The 18,017-nt window shown below is 40.9% G+C and overlaps 1 protein-coding gene across 1 annotated transcript in view; it reads left to right on the top strand.

Moving 5' to 3' along the window:
- snd1 (staphylococcal nuclease and tudor domain containing 1) overlaps nucleotides 1–13,204 on the top strand; it is an 854,179-nt gene extending 840,975 nt beyond the window's left edge. The window contains exons 23-24 of the mRNA XM_043713955.1: nucleotides 11,032–11,076; nucleotides 11,966–13,204. Coding sequence (XP_043569890.1) covers nucleotides 11,032–11,076; nucleotides 11,966–12,031 — 111 coding nt within the window. The 3' untranslated portion in view covers nucleotides 12,032–13,204. The remainder of the gene's footprint in view (nucleotides 1–11,031; nucleotides 11,077–11,965) is intronic.
- The last annotated feature ends 4,813 nt before the right edge of the window (nucleotides 13,205–18,017 follow it).

Raw genomic sequence — 18,017 nt, 5'->3', positions numbered from 1 at the left:
TTAATTCCGATAAATGCGAGGTGCTGCATTTTGGGAAAGCAAATCTTAGCAGGACTGTATTGAGTACAGGAGTTGGGAGGTCATGTTGCGGCTGTACAGGACATTGGTTAAGCCACTGTTGGAATATCGCATGCAATTCTGGTCTCCTTCCAATCAGAAAGATGTTGTGAAACTTGAAAGGGTTCAGAAAAGATTTACAAGGATGTTGCCAGGGTTGGAGGATTTGAGAATAGGGAGAGGCTGAACAGGCTGGGGCTGTTTTCCCTGGAGCGTCGGAGACTGAGGGGTGACCTTATAGTGGTTTACAAAATTATGAGGGGCATGGATAGGATAAATAGAATAAGTCTTTTCCCTGGGGTGTGGGAGTCCAGAACTAGAGGGCATAGGTTTTAGGGTGAGAGGGGAAAGATATAAAAGAGACCTAAGGAGCAACTTTTTCACACAGGAGGTGGTACATGTATGGAATGAGCTGCCAGAGGGGAAGCTGGTACAATTGCAACATTTAAAAGGTATTTGGGGTTGGACCGAAGGGTCTGTTTCCATACTGTACATCTCAATGACTCTAACCTTCATTTCCAAACTATTCCTTTTATCCTAACAAGATATTTACAATTACCAAATCAATGTTGATTCAGTACTATCTACTATATCCTCTGTTTTTTTCATCAGCTTGGCACAGCTACAACTGGTTTCCTTCTGACAAACGTTTGCACATTCACTGGGTACATTGTCTTCAATTGGTATATCCCCAAGACACCTAAAACAAATTGCAAACCAAACTTACTATTACCTTAAGAGCAAAGTTAAGAATTCTCAAAACTCAGTGTTCAGCTGCCATGCAAGATTTCTTCCTAGAGAGTTTAACGCAAATGCCTATACTCTCATCGTGCACAGATACACTGACTCCCCTCTGGATTGTTCTGTGGCTTTTGGTGTCCTTGGACTCCTTTGCTGGGCAACAGCTCAGTTTTGTTTCTACATTTCTTTTAAATGCGCTAAAACATGTCCCATCTGTTCCATTACAACTTTGATGGCAGGAATGCATTGGTAATCAAGCTGTTCTCCATGATTTGCAACATTTTATATGAATATTTTGATTCCATTAATAAAATGGTCAATTGTTTCCCTTCTGGTACTACAATAAAGAGACTTCCATCAGGCTTCTTTAGTGAACTCAATAAGTGATTTTTTAAAAACAAGCAGCCAAACTTGTTGGTGCCTGAGCTGTAATCCAGAATCAGAATTATGTTCCTCCTTAATTCCAAAGCAAACACACAAAACACAAAAGGCAACAATGAATGTGCAGAGTTGGTATTTTAAAAAGGGCAAAAAACACCCATATTGGCCACTGGCCTAAAAACAAAAGAATGTGATTAATTCCCTTAATCCACTGAGTTTTTTGTTAACAAAATTAAATTGCGAATTGCATAGACCTATGGAACAATTTCAGAATGAATTTGGATTCAGATAGTCTTTAGAAAGTAGTTATAGTTCAGCTTTTCAGGGTTTACATTAAGTCAAAATACAAAGATGTGAAAATTTTACCAGTTTCCTCATTCTTACAACTGAAAAAGAAAGGGGGAGACTTGTATCTTTACCTCAAGGTTCAAAAGTTTTCTGACTTAAGTTTGTGAACTAGAAACCTAGCATAGAATTACATACTGTTTGCCAAAGCATTCTCTTCCATCAGTTAAGGGAAACAAATCCCACGTTACCTCTCTGAAAGCTTTAATTGGATGTGTTTCAAAGTCACATGACTTTCTGTAATTAGCAACTGCATCGCACCCATATTGAACTGCTGACTCAAGGTTCATAAAAAGCAAAAGAACTGTGGGTGTTGTAAATCTGAAACAAAAACAGAAATTGCTGGAAAAGCTCAGCAGATCTGGCAGCATCTGTGAAGAGAAATCACAGTTAATGTTTTGAGATCATTCTGAGGAAGGATCATTGGACCCGAAACATTAACTCTGTTACGACACGGGGTAAACCTCTCTGCTAATTTAAACCTGACACACACAGAAGCTCACCTCATGCTGTAATCTGTTAAATTTCGAGAGGCAAAGAACTATCCCAGAAGTCACTATTTAAAGTAAAATTAACAATTTTATTCTTCAAGTCCAAAATAGAACATTAAACAACTACTTACAACTCCTTTCTCTTAAATCTATCTTTTACCTCCCCCTCTACAATACTGGTCCAACTTAAAAAAAAACTTGATTAAGATTTACAAAAAAAAATCATGTTTCAAAACCAGTCAGCTTTGTCGATTCTCCTTTGTAGATTTTCCTCTCTAGATTTTTTGGCTTTGGTGTTCTGCTGCACAAATTTCTTACGGACCAGTACCTTTCAGGAGCTCTTCGGCTAGCAGTCTATACTTGATGTTCTTGCCAGTTCTCTCCCTAACTGTTCAAAATGTCGAGTTTTATACCCCAAACCATTGGATCATTTCATTGGTTTGATGTCATATAAAAACACTAAATTCAAATTCGATTGGATTTTTGTATCTGGGGTATAATTTGAATTTGTTTTTGTTCCATGGCAACACAACTCTGGCTATTTGTTTCAATCAAGTGTTACATTTTTAAATTGTTCAGGACACTGTGCTTTCAGTCAGTCCTTGCTAGCTTCCTCTCTCTCTCAAATGTACAGTACACACCTTCATAACAACTCTGATGTCTCTTCACAGATACTGTCAGACCTAACCTTTTCCAGCAATTTCTGTTTTTGTTTTAGACCTAATTTTCTTGTTGTCCAGGGATAATGTCATTATCTGTAGGCCACAGTATCTGAATTCAAGAAGATGTGTTTATAACATGTCTGAGCAGGTTTTTTTATAAACTATTGGCCACATTCCTTGGTAAAATTCTTTCTAATCCAGAAAATGTCCAGTAGTTCAAAATCAAGGCTGAGATGTACAGAATTTTAATCAGCAAAGGAATTGAGAGTTATGGGGAAAATCATGAAAGTGGAGTTTGAGGAGAATCAGATCAGCCATCATCTCTTGGATGGCAAAGGCTCGAGGGGCTAAAACACCTGCTTCTGTACCTACATATTATGAACTTACCTTCCAATTTTTCTCGTCCATAGATATGTAGTCCTGACACTTCACTTCAGTTGTAGTAAAAACTCATTTAACGGAGCATGTATATAAACAGGTCTCCAAACTTAACAGCACCAAATTCACAAGAACATCTCCAAAAATGAAACCAAAACTATGTCTCCTCCTTGTACAAAAAATACAGAATACAAATTAAACTTGAAGTTATATATCTCTCCTAACACTATGTGGTAATACTTACCTTACTGGTAACAAACCTGAAATCAGATTTTTTTTTTAATTTATGAACCTAGATGGTGGGTATTGGCAAAGTTATTGATCCACACAGGGCACCATGGCTAAGTCTGACCCTGTCTGCATCTGCACCGATGAGCATCTTTTCGAAGAACAACCAATAGATAAGAATCTAGCATAGGTCCTTACATTAATTTATATTATTACCAATTCCCTGTGCAACTGGTCTGAGAATCCACAGATGCCAGTCAGCATGCCAATGCTATACTAACACATTTACTTCTGGAATCTCCAGCCACTACACAGACATCAGAGATCCATGCATAGCTGGAGGAGTTAGAGGTAATGTACAGTATCAGCCCCTCACTCCAAGGCACACCAACAAAAACCCCACCCCTCCATCTGTGCATCCTCTTCCAGTTCCATGATGCTCCAAGACATGTGCACTTCTACATTTCTGGCATTTTGCATCTATGATTTCACCTGCCTAGGTACTAAGCTTTGAAATTCCCTACTTAAACCCCTCCACCTCTGCATCTTTCTTCCCTTATTATGTTTCATAAAACTGATGTCTCTGATCAACTTTTTTGCTGACCTTTCATAATATCTCTTTAGAACCATATCCCAACATGAATCAGTGCCTTGATCAATATTTACTCAACCCTTAAGGAGATTACCTGGTGGTCAGTACATATGCTGTGCCCACATTGAATTGCAGATTCCCTATGAGTCAGAAAAAGACCATTTGGTCCATCGGGTCTGCACCAACCCTCTGAAGAACATCCTACGCACAGTCACTTCCCAGATTGATTGCATTTATTGTCACGTGTACCTAAGTACAGTGAAAAGCTTTGTTTACAAGCAGTACAGGCAGATCATAGTTATCAAGGACATGTAGATTATCGGGTGAGAAAATAAAACTTAGACATAGGCATACAGGTTATGTCGCACAGGGTGTGCGCGAGGCAAGATCAACATTAGCAAGATAAGCATGATTTGGAGTTGGTTAGTCCATTTATCAGTCGAATAATGACCAGGGAGAAACTGTTCCTGAACCTGCTGGTGCACGTGTTCAAGCTTCTGCCTCTTCTGCCTAATAGAAGAGGTTGTAGGAGAGCATTACTTGAGTGCGATGGGTCTTTGAGGTTGGCAGGCAACGAGCCGTGTAAATGGAGTCTATGGATGGAAGGTTGGCTTCCATGATGGTTTGGGCTGTGCACGCAACCTTCTGTAGTTTCTTATGGTCCTGGGCAAAGCAGTTGACGTATACACCTGGACAATATGCTTTCAATGGTGCATCTATAGAATTGGTGAGGGTCCTTCTGAACATGCCAATTTTCTGAGCCTCCTAAGGAAATTGTGCGTTCTTGACCGTCGCATCTACATGAAATTATGAATTATCAGACACCCATTGGGATGAAGCAAGAGCAAGTGCACTTTCAAAATCGCAGTTTGATGCATTACTATGCCTCCATGACACTCTGGAATTTTCAAACTGAGATGAGGGATGGGTAATCTTTTTAACATTCTCACCTCCAGACTGTTAAACTGGAGTCTGTTAAGCTCCTTGTATTTGTTAGCAAGTCAGGAGTGCCAAAAGGTGATTTTCAGTTTCTAAATGGACATATCTGATCAACCTGATGCATGCTAGCAAACACCTGTCAGTTCAATTCAGGAATATTCACATGATACTTGTTTTGCGATAACAGCCATTTCAGTGAGGCTGCTGGCCTTCTATTGAGGCCTCTCCTCTCTTCTGCAAAGCACTGGCAGGTTCCACCATAACTGTTGCCTGCCTTTGCCTCCCCATCCATCTTTTAATATTTGGTGCCAACAATTGGATTCTGAGACCACCACTAGCCCAGTTAGGCTATTTGCAATGCATCTGCATAGCATGTTGAATGACAGAAATTTCCCAGACATTGTATTTATTTTTGTACTTAAATATTGGCCCCTCATCTGCAATTTCATTTTATAGACCCGCCTTTACCTAATGTCCCTTTGGGCGGTACATTGGCTCATTATTTAGCACTGCGAACTAGAGTTTGATTCCACCCTCTGGCATCTATCTGTGTGTGGAGTTAGCACATTCTCTGTGTCTGCATGGATTTCCTCCAGATGCTCTGGTTTCCTTCCACAGTCCAAAGATGTGCAGGCTGGGTAGATTAGCCCATGGGAAACGCTGAGCTACAGGGATAAGGAAGGGGGTGTGATGCTCTTCCATGGGTTGGTGTGGACTCAACGAGCCAAATGGCCTGTTTCCTCACTGTAGAGATTCTATGATACTTTTGGATAACAAAAACCTACCAATTTTAGATTTAAAGCTTGCAATTGATCTACTGTCATTTGCCATTAGTGGAACAGACTTACACCTAAAGTCTCATGTTTGTGATAGGGTGACTATTGGAGAAAATTATGAAGGAGAGAATTAACATCCACTTTAGGGATAGTCAACATGGCTTTGTCAGAGAGAGGTCATGCCTAACAAATAAGATTTTTTTTTTGAAAATGTGATCAACACACAAAGGGTGGTGAGTGTATGGAATGAGCTGCTAGAGGAAGTGGTGGAGGCTAGGACAATTATAACAGTTAAAAGTTATCTGGATGTGTAGATGAGTAGGAAGTTTTAGAGAGATATGGGGCCGAGTACTGGCAAATCTTATTGGGCCTTTTCTGTGCTGTATAAAAGGAATAAAAAAAATTGAGAAAGTGGATCTCTAGCTTTTTAATGCTGTGTTCCCTGGTCTTGGACTGCCCAAACAACAAAGTCTGCTTTTCTATCTACCGTCTCAGTTCCTCGTTCCTTGAAAACATAAGACTGGAATCTAATGAGAATTCTGGTTAGATTTTATAGATTAAGAAACAGTTTCACAATGATTGGAGCTGAGGGAATTCACCATGCTCAACCAACTATTTTAATCATTTAAGTTCAATTATCAGTAATAGGGTGGCAGCTTCTGCAACATTCTGCCCCGATCAGTGATTTGCTTGCTGTGCCAAATTCCAGTGTACCATCAGTAAAAAGATTGCTACAGTATCACCTAACTAACCTTTCCATCATTCTAAAGATGCAGTGGGAGACAGAAATTAGTGCAGGAATTTAATGCAATCTGTTGCCTGACCTCTGCTGAAAATTTACTCAGAAAACTTTATAGAAAACCCTTTAACTGTCACCTGACAGCAAATAGCTGCACTGATTAATCATTAATTAACTGATTTTTAACCATTCATTTTTGAAACGTGGACTTCGGTGACCAGGCAAACATTTATTGCCCATCCCAACTTGTTCTAACAAGGTGGTAGTGTACTACAACTTAGAACAACTGCAGTCTAAAATAAATATGCTTCCACTGCATTTATAGAAAGTTAGCTCGTACCTACAGTGCTGAAATTCTAAATTTTATTGAGGGTCTTGCTCTGTCACTTTAGAGATCAGCGAGATTTGAGAAAAATTGTAGCTCAGGTTGAGTTTCTGGATGTAGGTTTGCTCGCTGAGCTGGAAGGCTCATTTCCAGACGTTTTGTCATGTAACATCTTCAGTGGGGTGTTACCTAGTAGGGTGACGAAGCATCTGAAAATGAACCTTCCAGCTCAGCGAGCAAATCTACATCCAGACTTTCGAGACTTTAGAATCACATATAAGACAGGCCAGTTAAGAACACCAGGTCACATTTTCTTTACAGCATTAATGAACTGGTATGTGACTTGTAGTCATCTGACAGCTTTGTAAGCACTTTTGCTGGTATCAGCTTTTCGGCACCAGATTTTCAAAATTGAGTTCAAATTCTCAGATTGCTATGGGATTTTTTAAACTCAGTTTTGCAACTGGAGTAGCTTAAAATCTACATGAATGGACTCTCTAACTTCAAATAATGTTGATCATACTTTGCGCACCTCCTATGCGGTTGTAGCGTGTATGCCTCACTCTGTCTAAGCACCCAATAATCTGTATGTACTTGTTTGTTATGATCTGCCTGTACCACTCGCTTTTCACTGTATTTAGATCCATGTGACCACAAGAAATCAGATCAAATTAACAATACTTGGAAGAGGAAGAAGGTGAAATGACAGATGTTGATGGCAAGTCTCAGTCTATATGGACAGAGGAATTTAAAGAAGCAATATTTTAGTGTATTATAGAGCATGGACTCTAGGCAGCTGAAGGCAATGTTTTTAACACCAGCAGAGCAGTGTTTAATCCCATCTCTGATCACCCTGAGGACAGTAATACTCAACTATATAGCTTGGACAGGATTGGCATGGAAACATACCAGGTAGGGATAGCAGACTATTTCCCCTAAAACAAAATAGTGAACCTGTTGGGTTTTTTTTAACTACTTGGCAGCTTTCATATAATTTTTCTGGTGCCAGTCAATAATTGTGCATCATGAAGTAGGATGTTGTCAATGTGTTGCACCTCTAAAAGTGCAGTTCTGTTAAAATATCTTTGAGACACCCAAATGGCGCTCTCCCATTTTGGGAAACCTCCTGCTGACCCACCATCTGGAGCACAATCATCAGACTGTGTTTTTGTATCTCAGCCCACATTGTTGTTAAGTATGCAGTTAAAATGAAGCATCGTATGCCAGCCAATGTAGTGTTTTATTTTTGTGGATTTCAATTTAGTTCCATAAATGTCTAATAAAAGAATTACGACTGCTTTATTGAGGAGTGAAGGGCAGTGTCTGGGTGATCAAATGTGCCTGTGTCTGAACTATATTAAGTCGTATGCAGGTGATGTATTTAACCTTTAATTTTGTGTGTTCACATGCTAATTTTCTTGACTAATTTTGAAATCTGTTCCTGCCCTTCTGAAGCTTGTTGACTCCTAATTTGAGCAAGATTGCTCTCGATCCTCTAATTCATCTAGATAGCCACTTACCATACATCAGTCTGGCAGGGTAAAATGTTGAATATCTGAAAAATGCTTCATAAGCATTGGGCATTCAAAATGTGTTTTGCAGCCAGTGAAGTACTTTTTGATGTGTATTTGCTATTGTAAAGTCAGAATCACACCAGGTAATGTGTGCACATCAATGTCTTGCAATCAGCAATAGATGACAGCCGGATAATGTGTTGGAAGGATATTTATTCACCAGGGAAGTGGGGAGAATTCCCTAACTCCTTTTTCTGTATTTTCATGGAACTCTTTATCTCCACTTGATGAGGAAGATGATTTAACATTGCATTAGAAAGATGTCCAATTCCAGCCTGCCCTTAACTGACATCTATATCAGTCACTTCCAGGATTGAGAGTTTAAATCTCACCAGGTTAAGTTATAAAATTGGATTTAGTAAATCCAGTCATTTACAAGCTAGCACAAGGAAAAATGGCAGCTACAACAACACTGTAAACACTCCTTAATTAGTCAGAAAATACCTTTCAAGGAAGGGAACCTGCTTTCCATTCCAAATCTAGCTGCATGTAATTTTAGATTTACATTTACACCGTCTTACAATTCTGACACATTAGCTCCTGTTTGCTGACATGTAGCTCTTGTGGTGCATCAGCTTTAGGCTGAAGTCCATTGTGAACACTACTATCTCAATTGTTAAAAAGAAATTTGGGCTAACAATCAGTTTGCAAAAAACAGTGACAATGACTCAAGATGGTCAGCTCAAAGCACTACTACAACTAAACAACACTGTAGTGAATAATTTAGATAAGTTCTGCTACCGGAGGTCAACAGTCTCAACTGAACTGAAATTTGATGAGGAAATTTCAGCTTGTAGTGGTAGTACTTGGGAAGCTTCAGGCAAACTTCAAAAGAAATCTCAAACTTTCATTTGCCATAAAAGAATATTGCTTGAGTAATAAGTAGATGCCTGCATGATACTGAAGCTTTAGCTACATCAAAGTCAGAATTAATTCTGTACTGTTGCTTGAGAGAGATCCTTGGGATCAATTAGCATCATATAGTCCCCAATACTCTATGGGGAATTTGGCAACGATCTGGTGAAGAAATTATCATACTAATTCTGAGGCAACATTAACTCACATAGCTAAATCATTTTATTACAAAGATGGCAGTTGCCTACCAATTCATGCACTACATGGAGAGATTGATGATACTAGAAAACCTGTTGGGTAGACAAAGCTAAAATACAAGTGCAATTCATGCAAGTGAGACATAATTTCATGCTGGATTGGCGTCAGTAACCGTCTGCACATGATCAATGCACTTAACAACAAAGTCCCTGTACTCAAGCATGGAAATTTGAAGAACCACATCTTCAGTTGACCCAGAAAGCAGTAATACAAAGGAGCATGTAGCATTGACAAAGGACAATCTCCAATGGCTGTCAATGTCTTCAACTGTCAATGCCTTGTTTAGATTAGACATATTCCCACTTGATGACTCAATGAACTGTCAATGTACATCACTTGCAATGGAATGATGTCAACAAAAATGGCTGTGTGACCAACTCTTAGCTGCTAAATTGTAGAAACAGTCACTCAAGAAGAAAGTCAATAGCTATCTCCAAATGTAACCTTGCCAGTATCATCACTTAAAATAAAGGTCAGTTTCAGTATAGGTTATTGGATGGTGACATCTTTCTTCAACTCAGGACAAACACAGTTGGTTTTGGCATCCATTCTCCCTGAGAATGCAAGTACAGCAGGCAGTGACGAAAGCTAATGGCATGCTGGCTTCATAGCAAGAGGAATTAAGTACAGGATCAAAGAAGTCCTTTTGCACCTGTACAGGGCCCTGGAGTATTGCGTGCAGTTTTGGTCTCCAAATTTGAGGAAGGGCATTCTGGCCATTGAGGGAGTGCAGCGTAGGTTCATGAGGTCTATTCCCAGAATGGTGGAACTATCATATGTTGAAAGATTGGAGCGACTGGATTTGTATACACTTGAGTTTAGAAGGATGAGAGGGGATCTGATTGTATAAGATTATTAAAGGATTGGACACTCTGGAGGCAGGAAGCATGTTTCCACTGATGGGTGAGTCCAGAACCAGAGGACACAGTTTAAAAATAAGGGGTAGGCCATTTAGAACAAAGTTGAGGAGAAACTTCTTCATCCAGAGAGTAGTGGATATATGGAATGCTCTGTCCCAGAAGGCAGTGGAGGCCAAGTCTCTGGATACTTTCAAGAAAGAAACGGATAGAGCTCTTAAAGATGGTGGAATCAAGGGTTATGGGGATAAGGCAGGAACAGGATACTGATTGTAGATGATCAGCCATGATCATAATGAATGTTGGTGCTGGCTCGAAAGGCCGAATGGCCTACTCCTGCAACGTATTGATTAGTTGATTCATGCGAAACAGGAATCAAAGGCAGGGACATCGCATCCACTGGCTTCATATGACATCAAGTCGTCCTTTGGAGTAGCTGATGTAGATTAAATCTGTAGTAATTATTCCCAATAATGAAATATCACCAGTTAATCATTTTTTGGTGATGCTGGTTGAAGGATAAGTGTTGACCAGGAAAATTATTTTGTTTTGGAGTATCTTTATGTCCATTTGGACAAGGAAATGAGACCTCAACACAACATCTTATTCAGAAGACCTATAGGAGACCAATATTACCTCAGGCCTGACCTAAAATCCCAGTATAAACAGTGTACAAGAGAATTGCAAAGGGACTGAACAATGATTTTCTGCTTCAGAGATAAACCAAACTAAAAGTAATGGCAATTCTGGTTTCACGTGGCTTTCACGAAACTGTATTAAGGGAGTTTTCACAGTTCACAATTAAACTAAATGTTGATCTTTATTTTCCACAGATTACAGAATACCTGAATGCTCAGGAGGCTGCCAAATCTGCACGGGTAAGAGTAATATGAAGTGAGAATGATGGTTCACACGTTTCTCCATTTCTCCACCACCACCAGCACGGTGGCACAGTGGTTAGCACTGCTGCCTCACAGAAACCTGGATTCAACTCCCACTTCGTGCAACTGTCTGTGGAGTTTGCACATTCTCCCTGTGTCTGCATGGGTTTCCTCCGGGTGCTCCGGTTTCCTCCTACACTCCAAAAATGTGGAGGTTAGGTGAATTGGCTATGCTAAATTGACTGTAGAGCTTGGTGAAGGGGTAAATGTAGAGGAATGAGTCGGGGTGGGTTGCTCTTCGGAGGGTCGGTGTGGACTTGTTGGGCCAAAGGGCCTGTTTCCGCACTGTAAGTAATCTAATCACCCATGCAATTTCTTTCTCTCCCTCCCTAATCTACCTTCTTTCATCAGTCAATTTCATGCTGACCCCCACCTCTCTCTGACACTCCTTATTTCATTATCTTCCTTTTTATTGGGTTTTCTCTACTTCCTTTCTTGCTGTATCCCTCCTTTGCTTCTATTCTTCCACCCATCTCATGGTGTTCCCTTCTTCTTTTGCTCTCCCTTTTCAGTCTCTTTTTTGTTGTGCTGTTCCCACCCTCCTTGTACTGATTTCCCTTTCTTCCCTCTCTGGCCCTTCTCTTTGTGTATTCTCTTCTCTTTGTCACTGTCTCATTTCTTGTGTCTCCCTATTTTCATAGCATTTCTCACGTCTGTCTTTGTCAGTCTTTCTTACATGAAGCCTTCCATTTCTTAGTTCTTTCATCCCTCCCTCTCATCTGTTACCCTCCTCAAGGTATTGGTGGTAACTCAGAACTCCGATACATGCCCTGTTTGACTAGTCTACAATTATTGCTGTACTGACACAGTTGTCTTTCCTTTACAGTTGAACCTCTGGCGCTATGGTGATTTCCGAGCTGATGATGCTGACGAATTTGGTTACAGGCGCTAAAGAATCGGACATGATGACGGCGACACACCAACTTCCCCTCTGTCCCTCTTCTCTTACTGTCCTCCCTGTCCACAACAAGAGAGACTCTGATACTACTTTCTCTGTTTTCTCCCTTCAGGCTTTCAGAGTCTCATTGCACTCATCCTCTGCACCTTCAGATGAGCAGTTGGCAGTGCCAGGGGCTGAGATACTAATCATGATTGGACAATGATGTTAATTTGTGAGATGAACTGGAAATGAGTCGCCTGCTTTAAACTGAAATTCTCTTTCATTTCACCTTTTCCTTTTGAAATGCAGAATAAATTAACATGGTAATTTTTTTCCATTCATGTTGGTTTTGAAAAAATATATTCTTTGTTTTAAAAAAAATTAGTTTATAATCACGTAAGACAGGTACTAAGTTGATCTCAAATGAGACACAATTATTCAAAGAGGCTGCTGACAATATAGTCGCACCTGATTGACGGGTAATTAAAGCAAGCCTGTTTGAGGAAGAACGCAGGAGCAGATGTTCCAGGTCGGGACAGATGGAATCTTTAAGGGGAATTGCCAGTGAGACTTAAAAATGTTTCCAAGTTTCAGAACCCTGTATATTGCATCACTTTTTTGATGTTATTTTTCCTATTATGCTCTGACAAATTCCTCTATATAACTTGATGTTGAGTCCATTTATGAAAGCAGGCTTAGAATTTTGTTGATCATGGACCTCCCACTCCCTCCCCATCACCGCCACAGAAGTTGGTTAACCAAAACAGAATGGGAAGTGGAGATACCTGAGTTAATCTTTTTAAATGTCTTAATTATATATCAGCAAAACTGCTAAGTGTTGAAGTGATTTGTCTGCTCAAGCTTGGACCACATACAGATCTAATACGAAGTGCTGATAGAATACTCTGAGGGTTCATGCACAATCTGCTTAGCAGTCAGTAGCTTATCTTGAGGAAAATATGGGTACAGATAGCTGATGCAGAGGAATTTATATTAGAAAGCTATGTGCCCCTCTCTCTCTTTCTCTCTTTTTCTCTTGTGACTTGATTGCAAGTGATTTTTTTCATTTGTAATTCTGTAAGTTTATGATTTTTTTCCACCCCCATTCCCTTTCCTCATCTGATGTTGTCTCTTGTCATTATATTTAATGCTTACAGTCTCAATAAAAATAGCATTGGCAACATACAATCCCCTTTGTCATTGTTGTGTCCTCACTTACTGCTGCTGTAACACTGGTTTAAGTGCTGGGATGGTCAGGGAATAGTACTGAACCCCAGACCTCTCTTCTACCCTGGAGTTGTATAAAATACAGAGAGCTTTCCTGCCAAATGGGTAATTACTTCTGTCCACCGAGTATGGCTGACTAAGGTAAGCTATGAATGTGTTATCGAAAGGGTCTACCTTTCCTGGGCACTGATGCAGTTTGGGTTTAAAATTGCACAGAAAAGGAAGTGAAAAAATTTGGACTCTTTGAATTGGCCACAGGATGGATGCAAGGCAATTTGCAATTTCCAGCCATTTTAGTAGATAGTATTTAAAATGTTGAGATAGCTGGTAGGTGTAATGGTTAGTGATTTGAGATTTAATGTCTATATTCATTACTGTTAAATAAAGCTGTTGGTAAGTATTTGGTGTAATTTGACAGTCCTTCGCAGTAATCTTGCACTATCATGAAATTAAAAGCAATACATGAAAAATCAGCCTCTGGTCTGATAACCTGTTATTAAACATATTGATAAGTGTGATTCTGAGCCAATGAAGACAAAAGACCCTGGGCATTTTTCCTAGTTTGTGCAATTAACCTCTCAAGAGAGGCCTACAGTCATGGAGTTGAAAAATGTGGTGCTGGAAAAACATCTGAGCAGCATCTGAGGAGCAGGAGAATCGACGTTTCAGGTATAAGCCCTTCTTCAGGAATGAGGCTGGTGTGCCAAGCGGCTGAGATAAAAGGTAGGGGGGAGGGAATTTGGGGGAGGGATGCTGGGAATACGATAGGTGGAAGGAGGTGAGGATGAGAGGCCGGAGAGGGGGAGGGGGCGGAGAGGTCGGGAAGAAGATAGCAGGTCAAGAGGGCGATGCTGAATCCGGGAGTTGGGACTGAGATAAGGTGGGGAGAGGGAAAATGAGGAAGCTGGAGAAATCTACATGTCCGAAACGTCGATTCTCCTGCTCCTTGGATGCTGCCTGGCCTGCTGTGTTTTTCTAGCACCTCATTTTTCAACTCTGGTCTCCATCATCTGCAGTCCTTACTTTCCCCTATAGTCATGGAGCTAAAGATGTTATGTTACAGGCTGAGAAGGTTGAGAGATTTTGTGGAGGAGTTTAGATGACTTTCAAAAATAAATAAGGAAAACTTTCCACAGGTTAAAAGGTCTGCAACATCTTTTGGACAAAAAGGTCTCAGTGCTGTCTGCACGGATGATGAAGACAGATTCAGTATAAACTTCCAGTGTCATGGGAAATGAGTGGGTATGGGAGGTCAAAGTTTTATATAGCTGTTTTCAAAAGGTTCAGCAAAGACCCAGTGATCCAAATGGCATCCGTCAGTGCTTAAACTTTGGAGGAGGACAAGATCTGACTTAGCTCTATTAGCCTCTGTCCTTTGGCAAAATTCTGGATTCAAATTTAAAAATGGTGATTTTCATGTAATATTAGACAAAGGGCTATATCACGGTGCGCCAAGAGAGTTCAGCTATTCAGGACAATAGCTGGAGAAACCAGTTAATTGGCCGTGTTTGGAGGAGAGGGACTCCTCAGTGAACCAAGACACAGTCTCACAATGAGAATACCCTCCATTGTGTTATCTGGTATTATCAACACTAGGTATCCATGGGGCACTGTGGATCATCAACAGCAACAGAATTGTACTCCAGTACAATTTCCATTTTAATGTCCTAGCATATCCCCTAGCATTCAATTATTCCCATCAAGCCAGGGGATTAACTAGGAGAAAGTGAGGACTGCAGATGCTGGAGATCAGAGCTGAAAAATGTGTTGCTTGAAAAGCGCAGCAGGTCAGGCAGCATCCAAGGAGCAGGAGAATCGACGTTTCGGGCATAAGCCCTTCTTCAGGAATGCCCAAAACGTCGATTCTCCTGCTCATTGGATGCTGCCTGGCCTGCTGCGCTTTTCCAGCAACACATTTTTCAAGCCAGGGGATTAACCCTGTTTCAGTGGAAAATGCAGGACAGCATGCCAGAAGCAGGATCAGACATACCTAAAAATGAGGTTCAATCCAGTGAAGCTACTAAACAGGACTATTTGCATGCCAAACAGCATAAGCAGCAAGTGGTAGAACTAAGCAATCCCACAACCAGCAGATCAGATCCAAGCTCTACGTTGTACCATGTACAATTGTGAATGGTGGTGAACAATTAAACAACTCATTGGAGAAGGCAACTCCACAAATTTCTGCAGCAATATTTAGCCAATTTGATTCACTCCACATGATAATAAGATGACATTCTGGCAACAGTACTGAAGAATTGTGATTCAGAACTTGCCACTCTACTGGGCAAGCTCTTCCAGTACAGTTATAAAATTGGCATCAACTGATAATATGAAAAATTGCCCAGGTATGATCTGTACAGAACAAGCAGGACAAATCCAACCTGGCCAATTACCACTCCATCAGTCTACTGTTGATCATTAGTAAAGTGAGTGACACAGCAGCTCACTGGTTAGCACTGTTGCCTCTCAGCACCAGGATCCCAGGTTCGATTCCAGCCTCGGGCGACTGTATGGCGTTTGCACATCCTCCCCGTCTCTGCGTGGGTTTCCTCCCACACTCCAAAGATGTGCAGGTCAGGTGGTTTGGCCATGCTAAATTGCCCATAAAGTTAGGTGCATTAGTCAGAGGTAGATGTAGGCTTATAGGATCTGGGTGGGTTGCTCTTCAGAGGGTTGGTGTAGACTTGTTGGGCCGAAGGGCCTGTTTCCATACTGTAGGGAATCTAATCTAAAGTGATGGAAAGTGTCATTAACAGTGCTATCATGCAGCACTGATACACAGTTTGGATTCTGTCAGGGCCACTCAGCTCCTGGCCTCACTTCAACCTTGGTTCAAACATGGACAAAAGAGCTGAATTCCGGAGGTGAGGAAAGATTAAAAGCCTTTGATATCAAGGCCACATTCAAGGAGCCCTAGCAAAACTGGAATAAATGGTAATGATGCAGCAAACTCTCCGCTTCTTGGAGTCATACCTGGCACGTAAAAAGGTAGTTGTGGTTCAGTCATCTCAGTAGACCTTCAGGGAAGTTTCCTCAGCCCAACCATCTACATCTTCAATTACCTTCCCTCCATCATAAAATAAGAAGTGGGGATGTTCAGTGATGGTTGCACAATGTTCAGCACCATTCACAACTCCTCAGATACTGAAACAGTCCCTGTTAAAATACAATCAAGATCGGGACACTGTCACAGCTTAGATGAACAAGTGGCAAGTAACATTTGTGCCACACAAATATCAGGCAGTGACCATCTCCAATCTACCCTTTGATATCCAGTGGTGTTGCCATCACTGAATCCCCGACCATCAAAATTCTGGGGGTTATGATTGATGAGAAACTCAAGTGGACTACAATAGCGGATCAGAGGCTAAGAATACTGCAGCAAGTAACCTAATTCCTAACAGCCAAACGTCTGTGCATTATCTACAAGTCACAAGTCAGGAGTGTGACGGAATTACTCCCCATTAGCCTGGATGAGTGCAGCTCCAACAACAATCAAGCAGCTTGGCACCTTCCAGGACAAAGCAGCCCATTTGATTAGCGCCACATCCACAAACAAATACATTTCCACTACTGATGCGTAGTAGAGGCAGTCTACAAGATGTACTGTAGAAATTCAAAAGATCCTTAGTCAGTGCCTTCAAAACCCATGAACACTTCCATCTGGAAAGGAACACTACCACCTGCAAGTTCCACTCCAAGCCAATTCCAATCCTGACTTAGAAATATGGCCAATCCTTCATTCTTGCTAGGGAGGGAATTCCAGGATTTTGCCATAATAGCATTGTGGGTCAATCCACAGACATGGACTGCAGTGGTTCAAAAAGGCAGCTCACCACTGCCTTCAAATGCAATTATGAATGAACAATATATACTGGCCAGCTAGTGATGCACACATCCCACGAATGATCTAAAATCACCTAGAAAGCTGAGAGAAAAACAGAAAGGAAATTGTATAGTCGAGGTGAACAGATTGCTGATGGAGTGATCTGTATTCACAAGCTGGTGAAGTCCTTTTTATCATCCTGACCAGCCCTGAAAAATCACACCCTTAGCTAGGGGAGGGAAAGAGTATGAAGCCTCTAAAGGTAATGAGAGGTTGACAGTAAGACCGTGACAGCATTCACCCTATGGAGGGTTAGAGCAACTGCTCTAACAGTTCAGTTCAAACAGCAAGTCATGTGGTAATAATGCAGTATGTTGCGTGATTTGTTTTATTCATACAGCAGGGTAAAGCCCTGTTAGCTTTGCTGCTCTTTTCCACTCTCTCTAGGGCTTCTGCATATCAAGCAGGGAAACCAGAACATATAACAGTGAGCAGCACTGGACTGCAGCATGGAACCCATTGGAGGGGAATACATGTGAAGAGAATTGTCATTTTGAATATGATTAGGTTTTCAAGGAGTGTTCTGGGAGTGGATTGTATTAAAGCTTTTTATCTGCTAGAAAAAATATAGTTAGGCTTTTCAGTTCCTCCTTCACTTTCATCATTTTCCTTCTCCTTTCAACCCACTCCCCTGAGGCCAATCTCGTGCTGAGTTACAGATCCACAATCTGGTTGCTTGCCTAAATGAGTGCATAGACAGAATGTTGATGTGCTATTTCCCTTTAGGAAACACCACAACCAGTTTTAAATCTGTGCTCAAGTAACATCCACCCACATATGCACATGACTTCAGCATGCATTACCAGGTGAAAATCAGGAACAGGAGTCAATTACAGTACCAGTCCAGCCTCTTGGCTGATTTAAGCTTAGACCAGAAATGAA

Source organism: Chiloscyllium plagiosum, chromosome 23 (genome assembly GCF_004010195.1).
Source record: "Chiloscyllium plagiosum isolate BGI_BamShark_2017 chromosome 23, ASM401019v2, whole genome shotgun sequence".
NCBI classification, from domain to species: domain Eukaryota; kingdom Metazoa; phylum Chordata; class Chondrichthyes; order Orectolobiformes; family Hemiscylliidae; genus Chiloscyllium; species Chiloscyllium plagiosum.
This window is presented reverse-complemented; position numbering and strand designations above follow the sequence as displayed.